Source organism: Neurospora hispaniola, assembly GCF_033458365.1.
Source record: "Neurospora hispaniola strain FGSC 10403 chromosome Unknown B0T23scaffold_3, whole genome shotgun sequence".
Classification (NCBI taxonomy): domain Eukaryota; kingdom Fungi; phylum Ascomycota; class Sordariomycetes; order Sordariales; family Sordariaceae; genus Neurospora; species Neurospora hispaniola.
In genome coordinates, this window is record NW_026944408.1 from 4559484 (window position 1) to 4581339 (window position 21856).

At 53.3% G+C, this 21856-nt stretch overlaps 3 protein-coding genes across 3 annotated transcripts; 2 read left to right on the forward strand and 1 right to left on the reverse strand.

Moving 5' to 3' along the window:
- Positions 1-283: 283 nt before the first annotated feature.
- B0T23DRAFT_336863 (uncharacterized protein) lies at positions 284-5858 on the reverse strand (the record flags this gene model as incomplete). The annotated part of the gene is made up of 2 exons (XM_062835814.1): positions 284-5009; positions 5052-5858. 2 exons carry the CDS (start codon positions 5856-5858, stop codon positions 471-473), a joined length of 5346 nt encoding a protein of 1781 aa, XP_062694662.1. The 3' UTR covers positions 284-470.
- Positions 5859-7622: 1764 nt separating this feature from the next.
- Positions 7623-12203, forward strand: B0T23DRAFT_129363 (uncharacterized protein). Its single transcript, XM_062832164.1, has 2 exons — positions 7623-8192; positions 8270-12203. The coding sequence occupies exons 1-2, from the start codon at positions 7972-7974 to the stop codon at positions 12006-12008; spliced, it is 3960 nt and encodes a 1319-aa protein (XP_062694663.1). The 5' UTR covers positions 7623-7971; the 3' UTR covers positions 12009-12203.
- A 4794-nt stretch (positions 12204-16997) lies between these two features.
- On the forward strand, positions 16998-21272 carry B0T23DRAFT_129399 (uncharacterized protein). The gene is made up of 2 exons (XM_062832165.1): positions 16998-19119; positions 19173-21272. The coding sequence occupies exons 1-2, from the start codon at positions 17241-17243 to the stop codon at positions 21257-21259; spliced, it is 3966 nt and encodes a 1321-aa protein (XP_062694664.1). The 5' UTR covers positions 16998-17240; the 3' UTR covers positions 21260-21272.
- The last annotated feature ends 584 nt before the right edge of the window (positions 21273-21856 follow it).

A 21856-nucleotide genomic window follows, 5' to 3' on the forward strand; every position in this document is an offset into this window, starting at 1 on the left:
CATGGCATGGCTTGATAATACCACCACGGACGGACGGACGCTTAGATGTTGGATAATATACTCCGACGATGGAGAGAGACAGACTTAGATGTTAGACTTCATCAGAACTCGGACAATGGAAAAGACTTAAGACTTCTTATGATGACAATCCAGCTTCTTCTTCTTCTTGCCTTGTCTTGGCCATTATAAATGAAATGAGTAGGTACTTACATCAATAGCAATGCCGGAGGCGATCTCTCGCGACAATGCAAAGCAACAACGCAAGTGTCTCGCAACCGCAGACTGCAAGTAACAAATCAATATCCTTTTATGCTACGCTATGTCAATACTCTAACGTATACAAGTCCAGTTTGGTATCATTGGTCTTCTCCTGCTGTTTTCCTCTTCACCTCCCCATTCACCTTATGCTTTTCTTCCTCTTTCATATCTCTCCATCTCTCTTCTTTCTTCACACTGACAAGGTATCCTCATCACCGCCCTCCCACAGCCATCCCAGCTCTCCATCCACCCCTCGTCCCCCTTCCGAGACCCCTCTGCGGCATCCCACCTCCATAATTCTGCAACCGCTCCCCAATCAAGTAAGCCTCATCCCTGATCCTCATCTTCCAACTCTGGAACACACCCAGCAGGCCCCACACCGCCGCCGCAGCCAACAACAACAGTGCTGTAAGCGGGAAGCTGCGCCGGTAGATGAGCACGACGTAGGCGTCGTAGAGAGTCTGGTCCACCACGCCGTCGACGTTAACGGCTTGAGGATGGCGAAGAGTCAAAGTTTCCGCCAGGCTCCAGGAGATCATAAACTTGGCGAAGAGGGTAGGAATGGCCATAGCGACGGTCCAGAGGAGGATGGCAGGGATGACGAATGCGCGGGTCAAGACACCAGCGTTGGGGTTGAACCAGCCACGGCGCAGCACGGCTTTGGTAGCGAGGGCCAGACGGCTGCCGCTGAACCAGGTGGTGATTCCCCTTACCGAAAGCTTCAGATACAAAAGACCAATGGTCCAGGACTGCATGACGCGGATGGTGTGGCGCGGGTTGAGAGCGGCCGCGTGTTGGATGGTGACCTGCTTGATGTCTTGGGCGATGGGAACGCTGTACATGAATTCGTGCAGGGGCATCATGATGTAGAGCTCGGCGACGGAGGCGATCATGAGGGGAAAGACGACCAGAAGGAAGACGTAGGAGTAGATGATCTTGGCGATGCGGGTGATGACGGCCAGGCTGCGGCGGACTGCACCGTTGTTGAAGACGGAAGCGACAGCTGCGGCGACCCGAATCTTGGCGGCCTGAAAAAGGGACCGGATGTTGATGAGCGCGTAAACAATCACCCCCAACACGTGGATGCCGATGCCAAAGGCGTAAATGTCATTCGTCCTTACGCCCTCCGGGATCAAGAGTTTGAACATCCAGCGGCCAAAGACCAAGGGGATAATCGTAATGCCGACGCCCGTAGCGGCGGCAAACAACCAGATGAGGAGAATGAAGAAGAAGATGCGGATTCGAAAGTGCGGTGGGACATAGACCAGACGGTACTGCGTGGTCGAGTAAAGGTCGGTCTCGGGTACATCAGGCTTGCCGTCCAGTCTCTCATTCCTCTCCGTCACCTCAAGGAACACCGTCTTGCCCTTGGGAATCTTGACCTGGTCAGATGCCGGAGCGCGAACGAAGCGGCCATCAGGAATCAGTTGCTTGGTATTGACCAAGTAATCCTTGAAGCCTTCTTCAGGAGACAGTTTCCTGGTAGCAGCCTCAGCCTCAGACGGCACATACCCTCGGATAGTCGGTGATTCAGGTTCGGACTCGGAAGTCTCAGCCTTGGTGCTTTCGGCCAGGAAATTGGGCTTCCACGGTCTCACAATCCCGTTGGACTCATCCAATTGAAGGAACATAGCCTGCCACCATGATACCTGGGCATCGGGGCCTCTCTCAATCATGCGCAGACGGCCTTCTTCATCTGCCTTGCGCTCCCCGAACAGGAACCAAGTAATCCGCAAGCAGCGGCCGCAAGTGCGAAACCACCAAGTGTACATCGCATGAAGTCCATCACCAGGTTTGAAGAACTTGACGGCCAAGGGCATCAAAAAGTTGTAAAAGAGAAGATCAAGCGGAAACTCGAGCACTGGCTCGTTGGACGAGTAGTGAATCGGCAGGACATTGGGCAAAGAGAGCGCCAACCCCCAGACCACAGCACCCAGACAGATTATGACAAGCGCGCCGTAGACGAGAGCAGAAAAGGCAATCTTCCGCAACTGGGTCGTGACATTGCGCTCCAGTACGTCGCGTACCGGGTGGAACTCGGGATCGTCTGGGTCGCGGATGAAGTAGAGAACTCCACGGCGCATGATCTTGCGGCACATGGAGACGAACAATGCAAAGTGGAACATGTAAGCCGTACCCACGAACCAGTGGACGAAGATCGATGTCATGGGAAAGTTGAGGGTAAATTGGAGGCGAGACATGAGGGTGGCATTTTCGAACAAGGGCAAGAGTGCAATGTCCAAAAGCATTCCGCAATAAAGCGGGAAGACGAGCATCTCGATGCCAATGATAAGGATGACCTTCATCACACCGCTTGCCTGGTTGAGCGCGTCGATGAGAGCTGCCTCCCATTCCTGTCCGGTTGGGCTGGAGGATATGGGTCCGCCATGACGCAGGTACAAGACCGCCGCCATGTAAATCGTGAGGTAGCCGGCAAGGATTGCCCAAAATCTGTCTGTGCCATTCCAGTATGCCAATGCTGGGTCAATGGTATGACTCGCGTCAGGAAAGTTGACGTTGATGACCAGGTTAGGCTTCAACAAGACAGTCGGCAGAGTCTTGAGTGCGCTCAACGCGAATGTAGTCGCGTTGCTCGCAGCGGAGAGCACTACAGGAGCTTTGGTAGAATAGTCCCCTCCAAAAAGGAAGACAAGCGCGGAGCCCAGGGCGGCAAAGCCGGAAAAGACTTGCCCCTTGACCAACAATAAGGCTTCATGACTGACCGCAGAAAAGGTGTGAATCTCTGACATGGATACGCGGCCGAGCTCGTTGATGACCGTATGTCCAACTCGCTTGGCGGCGTTGGTCATTTCAACATGTGGATCAAGAATCGCTGCGGCGTGGCGGCTACCGAAGAGGAGTTTCGTAGCCAGGCGAGCCACACCACCCAGTCCTAGACTGGGATGCACCAGAGATAGCGCGTGGGAAACGAGCCCGAAGGCAATAACGACCATGTCCTGAATGAACCTGCATAGACTGTAGAGGATCCAGACTGGACGCATGGGCTTCGCAATAAACCACAGCGAATAGCGACCGATGTTGTATGGAATGAACAGTCCGAGAAAAATGGTAGCTGACACGAGCAGGACGCAGAAGATGGCGTTTTGGAATAGGCCAGCTAGAGGCCCGCGCATGCCAAGAAGCTCCAGGACACCCTCGAGGTCTTCGGCATCATCAATGGCGTCTTGTTCAAGGCCAATTGCTGCTGCGGCGTCATCATCCTGGTCCAAGTCATCATCGTTGTCAAGTCCAGGGTTATCGCGAACGTCCACGTTGTCTTGGTCGTCCCGTCTCATCAAAGCGTCAGCGATAATATCAATAGCATCCTGTTGCGCCTGATCCGCCTCAACGCCTTGCCACATGAAGTCGGTCACTCTAGGGACGAATCCACGAGGCTGAGGAGGTTGTGCGGGGCTATCTGCCGTGCTCTCGTCGAGGTTGGGCCAGGATATATCGGTCAATGCCTGTGGTTCCGCCTGACGCTCTGGGTTAAGGTTGGTTCCCCAATGTTCTGCTTCCGTGGGCCGCCCAATGTGTACACGGGCATCGGCGGCTGTATCCCTATTGCCATCTTGGCTACGATTCTCCTGGAATGACTCGGATTCTGCTGGACCGGCCAGTGAAGCGAGCAAAGGTTCGACCTCGGTGTTGGAAGAATCATTGTCATTAGTGAGATCTGGGGGCGTTGCAATAACCTGAGAGGCCTTTTCTTCCGTGGATGAACTGTTCGGGTCATCTTCTGGTAAGTCGCTAAAAGACCAGCTGTTGCTTCCCAGAGGATTGGTGTACATTCTGATTTCAGGCCCATCTGTATTGGCGCGAGGCCTGGCCGAAGAAGCGAGAATCTCGGAGTCCGACTCGGTGTCGAAATCATCAGTCGCGACGCCCTTGCCCTTGTCCCTAGAACCATCTCCGGCTTTCTCACCCTGATGATCATCTTCTTCCAAAGGATAGCGCCAGTCATCAAACGGATCGGGTCGTGGAGCGGCAGGAGTGCTGTCCATCTTCAAGGTGTGGCCCGACGGTCTCCCTGCTGCGCTAGTACTGGATTCCGCTGCGGAAGAGTTGAGGCCATCATTGTAATTTGCCTGAACTCGGGCGGCGCGCTCCTTCATGGTCTTGGTAAGCGCTATCCAGTAAGCCAACCTTTCCTCCAAACCACGCTCCTGGGCCAGCTCCACGATTCGGTCGGGGTTTCCGCCGGCCTCTCTGTAAAGGTTGAGGTACTCGTCTATGGTTGATGAGTCCGATTCTCCGAGTTCTCTCTCCAAGTCCGAAGCATAAGGATTGTTGACGGGTTGCCTGTCAGGCGGGGGTCTAGGCTGGGGAGGCTGAGCATCCCAGGCATGTTCATCGTCAGTACCTGCATCCTCTCCTTCTTCTTCTTCTTCTTCTTCTCCGAGGTCACCGTTACGGTCACCGTTCAAGGCAGGGCCGGGAACATTGAGCGGCGCAAGCTGGGGCTGCACGTTTTGAAGGTTGGCAAAAGCGGCGCGCTCGTTGATTTCCGGCTGCTGTTGAACAACGTAATCTCGGACAAGAATAATCAAGATGAAACAGACAACAACAAGGACGGTGATGATCTGGCCCTCGAGTACCGCAATGATGTTGTTGTTGACGGTCGGGTTCCGAGTCAGGTTCTTTAAAAAGCCGACCTCGCTGAGAAGCGAAGGTGAATGGGCCAATGATGCATTGCTGTAAGGTGAAGCCGCTTGGTCGATGTACAGAGTCGCAGTAACGTTATTAGCGAGCTGACTGGGGATCTCCTTGAGGGGCGGGGGAGGCCTGTCCACGATAGCACCTGAGCCAAATATGGTGCGAAGCAAAAGGGAAAGGAAGGAATGGCCTGCGCCAGAACCGGCACCAGTAAGGCTGTTTACGAACTGGGTCGAGTTCAGGGGCAGACGTCCCAACACGGCCCCCATGCTAGCTGGAGACGTGTGGGCGACAAAGAGTGGACTAGCTGGACATACGGTGGTGCCGTAAGCCCTGACGGAGAAGCCGTTTGAAGATGATGTGTTTTGAGACCTTGAAAACACAGCCGGACCTCCCCAGCCTTCCTCACAGAGCCAGAACAGCAGGGCCCATACCGAGCGCATAAAGTAGGGGAGCCACCCAAGCCAGACACTAACGACGAGGGCGGCCCTTGCCCAAGCGAGGAGCTTACGGACCGAGTACTTGAACATGTGGGCGACAAAGATATGGGCGGGGACGGTCCTGGGCATGTCGGGATCGTAGAGCTTGGTGAAGCGGAAGGGCGTCTTGCACAGCTCGCAGTGTTTCCTCTGGGTCTGGGCGAGCCATTGCATCAGACATTCCTGATGGACCCATTTGATACTTCCACTGCACTTGCACGGGTGGTACAAGGGGTCGTCGGGAGAGGCGTCGCCTCTGCAGATTCGGCATTGCTCGGACTCGCGCGGGTTGTTGTGGGGTTGCGAATGAGTGTGGGAGTGGCCGCCGCCCGAGGTGGTGGTCCATGTCGAGATGGAGGCTGATCGCGAGTTTCGCAGTCTGGTGTTTGGAAATCGGACAGGGTCGGGCTGGTCCTGGCCGAAGCCTGGAAGAGCGGTCGGGTCGGCGGGGTTAGCGTCGCCCATGGTCGAAGCCCAGGGAGCGTATACTAAGTTGTTGTCAGCAGCACAGGGGCGCCGTTTTTGTGTGATGTTGGTGTCGAGTGTCGGTTAGATCATGAATTGGTCTTCATTCTTTAGGCCTTGGGCGGGGCGCGTCCGCTGACTCTTGTTGTCTGTCGTAGATTCTCTGGACACTCGAAGATGGATTCGGCCTCGGTCTCGAGAAATGCCGATTAATGCGAAGCTTGGATCAAAAGTCGTCGGCGGGAATGTTGAGAGAAGACGCGATGGGGAAGACGGAGAAGTCGGCGACAGTTGAAGTACTCGTCGGGTCGCAGGCGGGGTCTGTTCGAGTTGTTGGAGGATATCGAGTTGATCACAGCGAGCAGTCGCGGGAGTCACGACAGTGGCGACAGAGGGTGACGACTGGCTCTGAGCGACGAGAGGTGGCGCGGTCGTGGCCCGGGGGTGAGTGGTGGTGGCAGCCGACGGAGTGAAGTCTGGAAAGTATGGTGAATAATTTAATAGTGGAAGAAGAGGAACAACAAAGTGAAGTGACTGACAATCAAAGTTTCCGTCTCCAGCGTCGGTCGAAAGCGGTCCTTGTTCGGGAAAGTGTCGTGCAGTGGAACTTTCAGCAAAGCCCAGGCTAGAACTAGACCCCGGCTCGGAACCGCCAGGTCTCACTCGGGCCCGCTGGAGGGATCGTTAGGTAAGCAAAAAGGGTATAGCGCGCTACAGGACAGCGTGGTGCACGGGCCAAGTGATTCAATGATAAGCGGCACATTCGATCACAACTTGGGTTTTGTGCTTCAATGGAACGTTGGCATGACATGACGGTGCAGTGCCGGCTGTCTTTTTCCACAAAGGACAAGAACAAGATCTTGGACTTGAGCACAATCACTCATAAGAAAAGGAAATCTCGTGGAAACCAAGAATACCTTACGTAGCCCGCGTTAAGATGAACCCTAATATGCAAGAGAACCCATGGCCAGTGCACTTCCAAAAGAACTGGACCGCATCTCAACCAAGCACGCTCACTCACCACCACCTTCAAGGCTCAATGACGTCTGTGGGGCACGCTGTGGCACGCTACAGGTAGGGGGTTGAAAAAGCCAAGAAAAGACGGGAGAGGGGAAAGCGGGAAGCTGGAATTGAAGGAGGGAGGGTGACGTTGTACCTCCTGTCTGTTAAGTACCTTGGATATCCTGATCTTGACCTCTGGAAAAGAAACTAAACAGACTTTTACTTTTTTACCTTTTCTTCCAACCCAGAAACACCGTCAACAATCTTTGTCGGTTTGTTAATTGTGCGTTGAGATCTGAAGAGACTCTTGAAGAACAGGTACCTCGGCTACGGTAACATCACAGGTTTCGATACAGGCACGTATCATACAAGGTACGTACAAAAGAAGTTCTTAACGCCCTGACAGACTGGGCTGTCGCGTGCGGAGAATACCTGAAACTGACCATGGAAAAGGAACTCTGTCCCAGGCAAAGAAAACATACCTCTACCAAAACAAGACAAAACCTCAACCCCTTGCCCTCCATCTCCTCGCTCTGTCTCAGGACCTGGCGACTGCTTCACTCTATCTACCTTATCTCCATATCTCAACTCGGATTCTGGGAGAGGTGACGTAAAAGTAGTGTACGGTACGGTAACACCCCCCCGGCCACTGTTAGGTCCCGTCCCCTTCCCTTCCATCATTGGCCCCGACCGGGAGCAGGATGACCTGAGCTAACTGAAAGCGTGCTGTAGCAGCGGGAAGCACCGAACCAACGCCTGGAACCGGCACTCACCAACTGGAACGAGCCCCGCGCCAGACACCAAGTACATAGCATCCATTTTCACAGTCACGGCCCGGACCTTGACGTGATCACGGCCCTGGCATCTGATCCCCGTCCTTTTTCTCTCTTTTCCATCTTCCGTCACTTGCGCCGCCGCCTGTCCCTGGGGCCCCATTACCACCAACACAACGACGCAACAACACCACAATTTGTGTTTGTTGATTGCGCCTGTCCTAATTTGAACGCGCCTAACAAAGCGAGCTATCGACAACCATCTCACATATCCGATCGCGACGTCACCAATCTGCTCTTCACAGTCACCTAGCCCGGTGCCTCAAGAGCCTGCCACCATGAAGGATACAAACGGCTCGGTGAAGGGCGGTCCCGAAGGCCCCATACCAACTCTCAATGGCCTCAACGGGATTAATGGCATCAATGGCTACTCCAAAAAGGGCGTCAACGGTCCCATCAAGCCCACCCTCAGCCACTCGGCCAGCCCCAGAGTCACACCAAGACAACGCCCACGCAGTCGGCCTGGCGTCATAGCGAGGACGTTCAACGTTGTAGCCAGGTAACTATCTCGTATGATTCCCTTGGTCATGTTGGCATATCGATCTAACTGCTGTTTCTTCTTCTTCTTCTTCACAGACTCGTCACCTGGTACACCATCCTCACCATCCTCTTCCGCTGCCCCGCCTCGCTCAAGGAATGCGACAAGTCTTCTCCGCGCATTTGCAAGACCTACTTCGAGGTCAAGCAGACCGTTGCGCCCCATATCGAACCATACTATACCGCCTACGCCGCTCCCTACGTCGACCTCGCGAGACCCTACTACCATGTCGTCGACCAAAAGGCCATTGCTCCCGCCCTGGCATACGTGCAACCCAGAATCCAAAAGGCCCACGGCTACACCAAGACGCAGTGGGAAAAGTCCCTTCAGCCCCAGCTTGTCAAGTACCAGAAGCTTGCAAAGTCCCATTACGAACAGAGCGTGGGTCCCCATGTCAAGCAGCTTTCCACTGCCGCCGCCCCATACTACGAGATTGCGCGCACCAACGCTCTGCAGACCTACCATGGCGCTGTCGTGCCCGCGTACCACTCCGTCGAGCCCTACCTCCACAAGGCCTACAAGGCCGTCTCGGCATTCACCGCCAGCACCGTGATGCCCTCGACCCGCTGGGCCTGGAACAAGACTAGTCTCTTCCTCGATGGAACCGTCATGCCCCATCTGAGGGTCGTCTACGCTGAGAATGTCGAGCCTCAGCTGCTCAAGATTGGCCAGCGTCTTGGTCGCCATACCACAGGCAACAAAAAGTCGGTGCCCAAGCCCCCGGTGGACTTGTCCTCTAGGTTGGTGGCGACGCATTCTCCTTCATCACCGTTATCGACAAAAAGAGTGCTGACTCGAACGCGTGCCTCCAGCACCAAGACATCGACCTTTAGCAAGCCCACGCCGGCCACTACCGCTGCTTCGACCCCTTCGTCCCACGCCGAGTCCACGATCCAGGTGGCTGCTGCTGCTGAAGAGCAAAAGGTCCTGAATACAGAGCACCATGTTCCCGAGAACCGTATTCCCCCTCCCGAGATCGATGAGGAGCTCGAGAAGGAAGATCCCGCTCGCCGTAGCGCCCGTGAGACTGTCGCTGCCGATCTTCAGGACTGGCAGGAAAGGTACTCCAAGGCCGCTGACCAGGGCGCTTCCGAGATTTCGGCCAGAATTTACGAAATCACCAAGAAGATGATCCGCCGTAACGCCAAGGTTACCGGCAAGGCTCTGCTCGATGAGCTCCAGACTACGACGGTTTCCGAGCTCGTCCAACTGCGTCGCAAAATCTTACAAATCATCGGGGCTGTGAAGAAGGAAAACGCCTCCGTCGATGAAGGCCGCGATCAAATTGCCGCGGTTGTACGTCAGGCGGGCATGTCCATCAAAGAGAGAGCTCAGGAGGTCCGTACCTGGCATGAGAACTACGAGGCCGAGATGCAGTCCGCTATTACCAACGCTGCCGAAGCCCACTTCAGCATCCTTGCCGACATCAGAGACCTGGCCTTGCAGAAGCTCGGTATGAAGTGGGCTTGGATGGATGGCGTCACTTACAAGGACTGGGCCAAGTACCATGAGCTCAAGAGCCGTTTCGAGGACTGGAACAACGACCTCAAGAACCTCATCGTTACCCACCCTGGTCTCGAGGCTGCTCAGAACGAAGCGGCTGCTGTTGAGGAGGAGGCCATGAACACTGCTGCTTCCGCTGCCAAGGAGCTTGCTCGCTTGAAGCAGGTTGCTCTTCGCAAGCTGGAAGCTGGCGACGACTCGGATGAGTTTGAGAGCACTGTCGCTCAGCAGGCTGCCGAGCATGTCGAGTATGCTCAGGATGCTGCGGCCAGTGTCGTTTCCGAGGCTAGCGAGTCTGTTATTGCTGCTGGTGAAAAAGTTTCCGACGTCGTTGAGGAAGGCGTCAGCCGCGCTGCTGGAGTTGTGTCTGAGGCGACTGAGGCTGTCGTCGGAGCCGAGGACTCGGCTGCTGACAAGATGGAGGAGCTTGTGGATGACGCCACCTCCCCCGTTGTTGAGGCTGCCTCTTTGACGTTTGAGTCTGTCGAGAGCGCAACTGACAATGTCAAGGAGTCTGCTGCCACTGTACTGAGCGAAGCCTCCGAGGTCATTATTGCTAGCTCTTCCACCGAGACCGAGACTGTTGAGTCAGCCAGTGTGGCGTCCGAGGAGGCTGCTGATGTCGCTGAGCCTGCATCCAAAACCCCCTCTATCGTTGAATCCCGCCCTGATCTCGCATCTACTGAGATCCTCGAGGAGATCCCTGTCATTGTTGGTAACACCACCGTGGCGGAAAAGGAGGGCCCTGCTCCTGTCGAGCTCCCCGTTGAGGAGGAGGCTGAGGTAGAGTCTAATATCATCGTCTCTGAAAGTCCTGAGCCTCCTGCCACCACCGTCAAGTCCGCTTGGCTCGGAGCTGCTGCTCAGTCGGTCCCTACTCGCCAGCCCATCATTGACGAAGATACCTACGACGATGTTTCTGAAGCCATGGAGAAAATGCGTAACGATGTCAAGTCCGTCTACTCGTCCGCCATGTCTCTTGCCAACAGCCAGTATTCTGATGCGCTCTCCCTCATCTCTGCCCAGATCCGCGGCACCCCTCAGCCGGCTCACCAGCAGATGCTCGCATCCGTCACTCAAGCTTACAGCAACGCCATGGCCTCCGCTAGTGTCCGCCTTGACAAGGCCTTGAAGCTTGCCTCCAAGCAAGTATACAAAAGCACACCCACTGAGACTTTCAAGATCCTCCCCACCGCCGTTCCCGTCCCCAACATCCCCTCTTTGGACTGGGAGCGCATTCACTCCATTGCCGCCCAGCGCCTTGAGCAAGGCCGATCATGGGCTGAGGAGCAATACGAAAGCGCCAAGATTGCCGCCGGCCTCGCCACTCCTACTCCTTCCACTCCCTCTGAGCATGTCCAAAAGGCTCTTGAGAACGCCAGACATAACTACTACGCTGGCCTTGGCGTCGCTCACGCTCGTTATTCCGAATTTTTGGCTGCCGCTTCGTCGGCTTTCAGTTCCATGACCGCTACCCCTACACCCACTGACTTTGTCGGCACTGCTTCTTCAGTCGCTTCCGTCGCCACCGAGTCCGCTGCCTCTGCGGCTTCTGTTGTTACTGACAACGCTGCCTACGCGGCCTCCATCGCCTCGGAATCTGCGGCCTCTGCTGCCTCTGCCGCCGCTGCCTCGGCCGCATCAGTCGCTTCCGCCGTTAGCGACGGCGCTGCCTCTGCTGCTTCGATCGCTGGAGAGAATGCCTCCTCCCTCGTTTACGCCGCGGGTGACAAGGCCTCCTCTGCCGCTTCCGTCGTTTCCGAGAACGTTGCCGACGCCGCCTCGGCCGTGTCCGAATCCTGGGATTCTGTTCTAGCCCGGATCTCCATCGAAGTCTACGGCGCCCCCACCCCCACTCCCTGGTACCAGACTGTCATCTCGGTCGCTAGCGCCGCCAGTGCCTCTGCGGCCAGTGCTGCCAACCAATACGGCGGTGCGGCGAGCGATGCCGCGGCTGATAATGCTGCTTCGATCACCAGCGCTGCTGGTGCTGCTGCCAGCGCGGCGGGCGAGTATGCCGCTGCGGGCACGGATGCTGCCGCGCAGCAGTATAGCGTCGTGAGCAGCATTGTCAATGAACTGCTGGTGGGCAGGGAGCCGACGTTCTCTGAGAGTGTCGTCAGCAGACTCAAGGGAGTCTATGCTACTTCTATCCCCGAGGTTGTGGTTGGCGCGTACGAGAGCGCGAGCAGCTTAGCTAGTGAAGCCAAGGAGACTGTGGTGAGTGTTGCTAGTCAGGCTTCGGAGGCTGTTGTGGGACATGATGAGCTCTGAAACACGAGTCGCTGTTGAGGATGTGGAGAGGTGAACGGGGAGAGTATGAAGAGGAAGCATACAGAGAAGAAGGATGAGGACAGAGAGATGAAAAGAAAAAAATGGGGACATTGATAGCGGGAATGATGAGCGAAAATGTGACTGATGGGTGAGACCGATGGGAAAAAAGAGAAGGGTGTTTTTTTTTTCTTCTTCATTTTTTTTTTTTTTTTTTTTTTTTTTTTTTTTTTTGTGTTCTCGATATTGTTAGCTTATACCCCCTCCCACTTGACCATACGGTTTCAGTTTCTTATGGGTTGTTTCTTTCCGTTTGGTAGTATGATGTATGATCAATTGCAACTTTTCCTTGTTCATGAGCCATATCAAGGGAACGTTCTACCCGGGTGAAATCTGCGTGATGGATGTAAATGTAGTTGTAGAGAGTTGGTATGTAGTGCCAATCTCATGGGTTCTTGTAAGGACGTATTGTATGTACGTACGTGGCTGTTAAATATGTCCATGATAGAAAATTTCACAAGTCATACGTTTGTTTCGCTATCTCAAGTCCTGTCTGTGTTATCGATTCTCTCTTTGACATTCTCCGAAGTGAAAAAAAAAAAAAAATGAATGAATGCTGTTTAGCGCCTTGGTGTGTCCTGCTTTTGGAGAGGAGACGGTAGGTAACTTTGACACGGAGTTTGAAAGATCGAAGTTGTATTCCAAGTGTAGATGACATCAGGCAAGAAATGTTACGGCACTAACGCACTTTTGGGCATGATAGGACTTGATGAGATAGTACACTATTATTGCATCCAGTTGACAACCCAAGAAGTGCTATGATACTTTCACTCTCCTCAGCATGATCGGGTTCATCTACTTGATATACATGTTAATACACTCAACCGATAGCTTTCGTAGGTAGTTGCCCCCTTCGCGTTATATTCTTCTATTTTGTATCTAGTCTATTCCGCGGCGATAACTGAAGAGAACTAAGTGGTGGTGGTTCGGATGATGATGGTGGTGGTGGTGCCCGGTGTGTTGTTGCAAGGATGTGTGTGTGAATGAGATAGACTACTAACAACCCCGGCCCCAAATCTTTTCGGTATGCAGTTAGTGCAGTATCTATCTGAGCAGCCTTCCATTTGTTTCACTCGCTTACCGTCCGTCCCGCTCGTCGACTTTTTTAAGGTAGAGGAGGTACAAAAGAGGAAAAATCGACCAACGTCTAGCATGAACACACACCATAGAGGGCCAGGCACCCCTATTGCCGTAAAGGGAGAGGTTCATTATTCAGGTATTCGTCACCCAAGATCCGGCCGGCGACTTATGGTTAGAGTGGGTACCAACCTAGCCCAAAAAAAAAAAAAAAAAAAAAAAAAAAAAAAAAAACTTGATAGCTCACAAGTGCACCACCCACAAACACTTCTGCCACTTTGTTTTATCTTACTGTCCCATGTTCTCAGCTCCTGGATGCTTGATACTAGACTTTTTACATTACTATATTACTATATCTACAACTTGGCGGTCATCAAAGTAGGTAGGTAGGCAGGTACCTAGGTAGGTAGCTAGGTAGGTACTTAGGTATCTTTAGGTAGTCTCGAAAATACACACTACATCTACCAGGTGATCACCCACACCCACCACTTAGTGCCTTCCGAGTTCATCGCTTCTACTAGCTGCAATGTAATTTTGCCAAGCTGGAGGATAAAGACATGGAGCGATATGGAGGGGAGTGTTGCGGTGGCTGCTGACTAGGTAGGTTGACGCCAGTAGACTAAGCATGTCATCGATGGTGTGGTGTAGATAAAGGTAGGTAGGTAGGTAGGTAGGTAGGTAGGTAGGTATCATCGGGCTGTGTGTGGACCTGGGAGGAAGCAGACATGGAGTGTGACGTGCACGTTACTATCTTTTCCCTTGTTTCTTATTTTGTGTTCTGTTGTTTATTGATTCTTTGCTTGAAACACTTCTGCCTATTCACAGTATCGTTGATTCATGCTATTTGTACTTGTGTACCTACCTTTTTATGTATATTGTCTTTTCTCCGTATGAGTTCAGGATGGTCTTGGTACCTTGAACTGCAGGTGGAGGATGGAAGGATTGAAGGATCGAAGGGCCTTGCCGTTACCTGAACGGAACAGGGCAGATGGGATCAAAGGTCTTCTCGCGTACCCGCCCGAATCCAGTCCCAAGCCACGCTCATGTAAGATTTGTGGGATGAGAACCAGCTCGGCGGCTACGTAGAGGTACTGTAGGCACCCATATGTAATATGGGAATAACAGCCTTTTGGCCTAGCTACCTACCCATTAGCCTACCCATTAGTCCCAAAGATAATTCCTCGTTGTAAGTCCGGAATGAGATCAAGTCAGGCTACCCACATAGCCATGGAAAGCCGTACAGCTTCGGCACTTGGAAATCCGGTCCCGAAATAGATCGCCAGGCTGTTACAAGTTAGATCAAATGCATGCGAGTTATTCAGCGTACTGCATGTCAAGCGACTTTAAGAGTGTTTGTGTGTCATGTTATTTACACTAAGTTGTCTGGGCGGCAATACTCCCAATTTCAGGACACTTCGGCCAAGTTCTCGAAGGACAAAAAGGGGGGGGGGGGGGGGGGGCCAAATCCGAGTGGTGAGCGCTGTAGTGTAGACAGCTAGGTTCACGTCCAGAAAAAAAAAGGCAAGTGCGGGAAGACGAGGAGTTCGATCAGCTTGTCGGTCGGGTGTGAGATACCAGGGAAGTGAGAATACCTACCACCATATGCGGGCGATTTCTGTCCGGATGGGTTGTTCCTTGAGGGTCTGGTTTGACCGGCAGCACGCTTCAAGCTCGTGGACTGGGATGCGATTAGGGTACTAGACTCGACATGTTCAGGCAACGAGAAGGAACTAGCTTTCGCTTTCTTGACTCGGACTCGAGGCGGTCGGTGGCTGATGGCTGATAGCTTTTTTTCTTCTTTCTCATGATTCACTTAGAAGTACCCAAGGGCTCTCACACAATGGAGCGACGTCGGTTGTCAGCCTGCGCCTATCTTGCGATGTAAGACCGAGTGAAACGCACCTCGCCCACTCAAGTTGAGATAGTTCTGGGCCTCAGCGGCATCGGTCGATCGCTGACCATATTCCGTAGCCTGAAGACGGGACGCTCCTTCTGGGTAATTTTTAGCGATGACCGGGCACTAATGGTAATAATAGCTTTTCCAGGACTGCCGAGCAAAGAAAACAAGAAGCAGGACCAGCAATTTTGAATAGAACTCCCATCTGCGGACACTTCGGGAATACATCGCTCATCGAATTCTGTACGATTCGGGTGATATGATTTGTGAGAAGTTGACCCAGTGTTTCTGACCAGGTCATACCCCTTTGGGTTCTGTCGTCAGAAACGGGGCTACCACTATTCATCCGCTGCAAACCGAATTTCATGACCATCAAGCTCAAGATTCAATACTACGCCAACGATTGAGCGATAAACTCATGTTTCATCCCCGTGTGTCTTGATGTGGAAATCTTATGTGGCCGCGATGTGTGATAAGTCATGTTGTGGTGGTGTAGCGGACGTTGAAAAAAGCCGGCCGTGTGGTTGAGGCGAGCGGCCAGGCAGCAGAATTAACTGGCCTCTGAGTCGCTGGAGACCGTTGATGGGTCTGAGCTGTGGGTGACAGATGCATCCGCTACTGCATCCGACCGTGCTGTATATTGGGCCTCGACGTGGCTCAAGCTGCCGGTGTCGTTCAGTTATGTGACCTAGATCGCGCTGTGAAAGGGGGGGATGGTGTCTAGTTGATAGACCACTGATACGGAACACATGGAGGACCAAGTGATGGTTGTATGCGAGGGAGTTTCCTTGTAGCCGAGCGAATGATGCTTCGAAGACGAGAGATACACTATCGATATTCCAGAAACCCAAACGTTCCACGAGATGGCATGTTCCAGGCAGTCCATCTTGTCATTGAAAATAATCCCAAGGGGGCCTTGTGAAAAGGCGAGTGTGAATCCGGCGGCCTGGAAGAAGCGAAGACGGTTGAAATGTCCGAGGATGGAGCCTGAACAGTCTGACGCTAGATCTAAAAAGAAATCCGTGATCCATGATCCTCCAGATTACTAGAGGCTAAACAGGGCTATTGAGGCTTAAATCCGGGATGATCAGGTACTTCGAAGGCGGCCTAGAAGCTAGAGGAGATGGATGAGTTCTTCCACAAGGGCCATCGTGGTACGGAGACCAGGGCATGCCGGGTTCAAGCGGTGGCGAGAAGGGAGAAACAGCACGCAATATGGAACATGTAAACAGCTACAATAGCGGGATTTTAGAAGTGATGGGGACTTGGTGTCGAGGTAATCTCCGGTTGGCTGAAGCCTACACTGGGGAGAGTGGTGAAGATGAGGAAAGTCGACGGAAGAGTCGAGACAAGAGGTCATTGGCAGTTGGCAGCTGTGGTCTTGGCAACTGAAAAGGCCTGTCAGAGAGTGAAACTGCAGATCAAGATCGCATCCGACCAATGACAGTCCGTGCTTGGACCCCCGCTGTAATTCGCATCTCGACAGCAGGCAGCAGGATTCGGGAACCCCACCGCGGGACCAATGGCCAGACACGCGGTTCGGAAGCCACGAGCCCCATGGCGCCGACACTCTTTCCCTCAAAGAAATGGAGCGGCCGTCTAGACCAGGAAGGAAAGAAGAAATGAGCCAGGCACCGACATTCTTGAGAAGGTGCAAAGCCCTGCTGTTCCGTAGGTCGTGATGACTGCAGTGCAGAGGGTTCTTTGCTCTCATACGAGACGGGAGGTCAGAGAGGAACGGGCGAAGTCTGCGGATCTGCTCACGAATTCCCAAAAAGTTGCGGCTCTTTTCTCACCCCCCAGCCACAAATCATGACTTGACCCTTCTTCCCATCATATCTTCTGTTATTTCCATATATCGGGTGCCACACGCCCTTCCACATTGACTACCACCTTTTTCATATCATTCAGCTGAGTGGTCTCGGGTTACAATCGACAAATCGAGCCGCGTTGTCTTGGCCTCCACTTGTCGCCTCTTGTGTTACGTTACTTCAATTCAATTTGATCCCTTTCGGATATCTCTTCACTTTTCCATCATCGGCTTCTTCACTTCTCGACCGGACTACCAGAAATTTCATCGCCATGTACTAGCCTGTAATCTCATTCAAACATAACTCCAGCTTTCCAGCTGCTCATCGACGCAGCATCTGTCACAGTACTGTCCATATCTTACAACACAGACCCCGATTTAAACCGTAATCATGGCATCCGGTATCCCCATGGGCGGCTTCCAGCTGGGGCCGTCCCTCAACAGGAGACTCAGCAGGCTCTACAACGACACAAAAAAATCCTCAGACTTCGTTAAGGAGCCCGTCCAACATGCCGAGGCCGACCCCGAGATCAAGTCTCTCCACCGCAAGCTCAAGATCCAAAAGGACCGTCTTGTCAGCTGGGGGCTGGAATGGTCCGATCCTACTCACTCCGCCGAAGTCTACATCGACTCGTCCCTGTCCAAGGCCGGCCTCAGCGAAGTCGTTGGGAGTATCATGTCCACCATCAAGGACATCCTAGCTGAGGCCGAGCCACTATGGAACAGCTCCAAGCAGTTGACCGGCGAGACCAACGAGCCATATCAACCACCCAAGCGAGGCGAAAAGATCAGGATGGTGGTGTGGGACAAGAACCGCTTCGAGGACCTTATCCGCGATCTGACGACGTCCATTGATACCCTCTACGACCTGTCCAGGACTAGATCTTCCTATGCCCAGCATTCATCTGCCGCCCGTGAGAGACTTCAGAGGGCTGTTTCCTCCCCTACCGAAGACTATCGCCCATTCGAGTCTACCAGGATCCAGACACCACAGCAGATCGATCCTAGCACTCTCATGAACCTACGCGACATGCAGGCCGTGCCTATGACCGAGGCAGGAAGCCAGGAGCCGGGGACAAGGGAGATTGTCTTTATGGGCAAGCAGGCCTATGCCGAGTTGATGCAACGGATGGGCGCTCAAATACCCTACGGACCTCTCCTTTTGGAATATGCGCCCTTTGATAGCCTCTACTCCATCACGGGGATAACACCGCCGATGGCCAAGTTTGAACGTTTGTCGTCCGGTCTTCAAGCCGATCCCCAGCGTTCATCCAGTTCTTGGACTGGTCTTCCTCGCCTATTGGCCTATTTTGAGGACATGGAGAACTCAAGGTTCGGTCTCGTTTACAGATTCCCTCGGACCTTCAATGCGGTGACCTACGAAAACCTTACCCAGAATCCATTGTACTCCATGTGCTCGTTGGGAGATCTGCTTGCTCGTCCCGACTTTGAACCGAAGCTCGAGGCAAAGTTCCGTCTGGCTGCCAACCTGGCCAACACCGTCTTTGACATGCACGCCAGGGGTATCACTCATGGCAACCTCCTTATTGACAACATCTCCTTCTGCAATGCAGTCAGCACCGACCCAGAGATCAGCGGAATGAGTCGAGGCGAGGTCGACATCAGACGACCTTTGGTCTCGTCATTTGACTTATTCTCAGATCCACAATCGCAAGACGAACCTGAACCCTTCACGCCTTATAGGCATCCGTTAGACCCAAAGAACAGTACCCAAAGTCCTTTCTCCAACAATGCGGATTCCAAGACACTGGATCTATACTCTTTGGCCATGATCCTCATTTCGGTCGGTCTCTGGAATAAGCTAGAGAATATTCTTCCGGACGTTCAGAACCCGGTGGTTCCCGATACCATCCTTGACCAGCTCGCTATTCGATGCGGTACGCTCTACATGAAGGCTGTTCAGACCTGTTTAAGGGCGGTTGATCAGGAGATTGGTGGCCAACATACTGTGGACGAGATTGCTCGTCATGTTGAGTTCAAGGCCAGCCGGTACTTGGAAGCATGTTGCATCTTGGATGGTGTGAGCAACCTGGAAGAGAGACTGGGAGATGACCTTACGCCTGCTCCGACAGCCGTGCAGGTACCCTCAGAACCAGTTGCTTCCGGTTCTGGCTCATCCAAGGAGACAAAGTCTGAAAAGCCTCATGTTGGAACACCAACTCCCAAAGCCTGCAAGAGTGAGGAATCGGATCCTCCCATTACTGTGGTACCAGTGAACCCTGAACTGGAAGTGCGGGCGAAGATTCAAGGTAAGAAGCCCCGTTTCGTCCAATGTGTAACAGTACTATCTAACACGTTACAGCGCGCCAAGAAAAAGAGTCAAAAGAAAAGGCTCGCCTCTACCCACATGTACCTCTGCCGCCAGACGTCGTCGAACAGTGGAATTCTGTTCTCATGCCCGAGATCAACTCAGCTCTTAAAACTTTCTACCGAAAGAACCCCGAGTCCGTTGAGATCTCCCTCGAATCGATCGGCGAGTCACCACAACGTACTAAGCCTACCATTCTGGTCGTCTGCACTTCGGTAAACAAAGTCAGGGCCATTCTGAAGAAGAAACTGGGCGTTCTGTTCGATGGAACGAGGTCGAATCTCGGACTCAAGGTGTGCAAAGGTCAGGTTCTCCGGTCACGGAAGCAGGTTATCAACCGCAGCATGGCCGACCCGGAGGATACTGGAGATGTCATAGCCGCCAACCCGTCATACCAGCCAACGCCACAGAATGGGGCGAGTATTGGAGCATGGATTGGCGATCGACACTTGCCGCCTGTAAGTTTGGGAGGACTCATTGTGGTGGACGACAAACCCTACGGGATGACGGTGCATCACATGTTGGATGACCCAGATTCCGGTCAAGCCGCCGATGATGATACGAGGAGTATGGCAGGAGGGGGTTTAAACGATTTGGCCGCATGGTATGCTCAACAGTACTCAAACACCGACGAATCCTCCCCCGAAAGCAGCGAAAACGATGACTATGCCTGTGAATTCTCTGACACCGATTCCGAAGCCTATTCCGAATCCGCCATAACCAGCGAAGCTTCTGACGATGGCGACTACTATGAAGAAGAGGAGCAGTTTACCGAACCAGGTGACATCCCCGGCATTGAGCCCGGCTGCGGCGAAGGCTTCATCATCACGCAGCCGGCTCTAGATGACGTTGCCTCCGACTTCTACCCCTCCGCTGAGGACAAAGACCAAGACCACCTCGACACCTTCCGGGTCGGGGAGATGTACGCCTCCAGTGGTATTCGGCGGCGGAAAGAAAACGGGCTCGTGCACGAAATCGACTGGGCCCTTTTCGAATTCGAAGACGATCGCCAACCATCTGATAACTTTATTCCCAAAGCTTCTAACAAACACACCCGTCTGTCCAGCATTCCCCTCGACCAAATCCCAACAATCCTCCCAACCTCCATCGCCCCCTCCCATACCCTTCCCGGTCTCCAAGTGCAATGCATGGCCCGCACCTCTGGCCTGCAAACAGGCACCATCCTCCCCACCCTCACGTCGGTGAAAATACTCGGTCGAGCATCTCCCAGTCACACTTACCAAATTTCGGGTACTCCTTCTCTCGGTCTCGTACCTAACCGTCCCAACCGTCCCTCCGGATCTGGTGACCAAACGATCAACTCCCGTCGCCAGCCCCTGCCCATGGGTATCCCTGGCGACTCCGGAGCCTGGGTAGTAGAAAGAGACGGCGGTAGTGTCTGCGGCCACATCCTCGCCTGGAGTAGCAGGAAGAGGGTTGCCTATATTTGTCCCATGGAGGTTTTGGTCAGAGATATTGCTGAGGTTCTGGAAGCGGAGGAGATCAGGTTGCCCGGCCCCACAGGCGCAATCATTTATCAGTCTTATGAAGACAGGACCCCGGGAGTGAGCAGACAAGCGAGCAAGTCCAGTACGCGGACAGTTGGTGGAGGGTATGGAGGTGGAGGTGGGCAGAGCATAAGCAGACAAACGAGCGCGGCAAGCGCACGCACATATATCGGGCAGCAGGATTTCGGGTCGGCGGGCCTGGGTAGGACTTTTTCGAGAGGGAGTGCCTTTGCTGGTATTGGGCCGCCAGGGTATGATGATTACCCTGTGAATCAAAATGAACCCGGACGGCAGTCAAGCGTTCGACGTTCACAAAAGCAAGTGGAAGAAGAGTATTTGCCTGCTTATAGCGAGCTGAAACAAGCCCAAGCGGTGGCTGCTGCTGGCCTTTACAGACAGGGAGAGATGCCAGGAAACAACAACAGCAACAACAATGACAACAACAGAAATGATGATGATAACGATGGATATGACGAGGGAGTAGAGGATTTGGAGCACGATTTCAAGGATCTTGCGGCACTAGAGGGCGCGATGCCATTTGGGGTGGAGAGGTGGGGGACTGGTTTTGCTTAATGTTAGAAGTTGGATGTACTACTTTTTAGGTACTATTTTGTTGTTTGATACCCTGGACGTTTTTGGTGTAGTACACTAGTTGGAAAGAAGGCGATTGATTCTGAGCACAACAGCCAAATTCTTCCTTGCAAACGCTTCGCGAGTGAACAATGCGCGTATCTCCGGCTGCTCGTGTGTGTATGAACTTTGTTCATGAGAGATCCCGATACTTGAAGCGGATTCCACTTAGGCACTGACCAGGTGCACTGAGATCATGCACTATGTACTTTCTGTGCACAGTGCGTGGAAAACCGTTAAGGTCCTACTTAGCTTTGGTTCTCAGGCATTCCTAGCTGTAAGACTACTATAACTCGCGGACGTACCGGTCACGCTTCAATCCACACGCCTCTTCACATGGTATACTAAATTACTCTCAGAGATCTTGAACCCCCGGCCATAGATATTGATCGGTAGCTATGTAAAGGGACATTTGAAGGTGAAGATGGAATAAAGGAGGGCGTTGATGAAGCCCAGGGGTAAACTTAGGTACATCTACCTGGGGCCCCACTCTATGGACCTTGCTGGCACGAGAGGGGACCCGCCTGGACCCCACCATAC

Coding starts and splice junctions, on each gene's coding strand:
- B0T23DRAFT_129363 (XM_062832164.1), top strand. CDS start 7,972: ATGAAGGATACAAACGGCTCGGTGAAGGGCGGTCCCGAAGGCCCCATA. Junction 8,193..8,269: donor ACGTTCAACGTTGTAGCCAG/GTAACTATCTCG, acceptor TCTTCTTCACAG/ACTCGTCACCTGGTACACCA.
- B0T23DRAFT_129399 (XM_062832165.1), top strand. CDS start 17,241: ATGGCATCCGGTATCCCCATGGGCGGCTTCCAGCTGGGGCCGTCCCTC. Junction 19,120..19,172: donor AGTGCGGGCGAAGATTCAAG/GTAAGAAGCCCC, acceptor AACACGTTACAG/CGCGCCAAGAAAAAGAGTCA.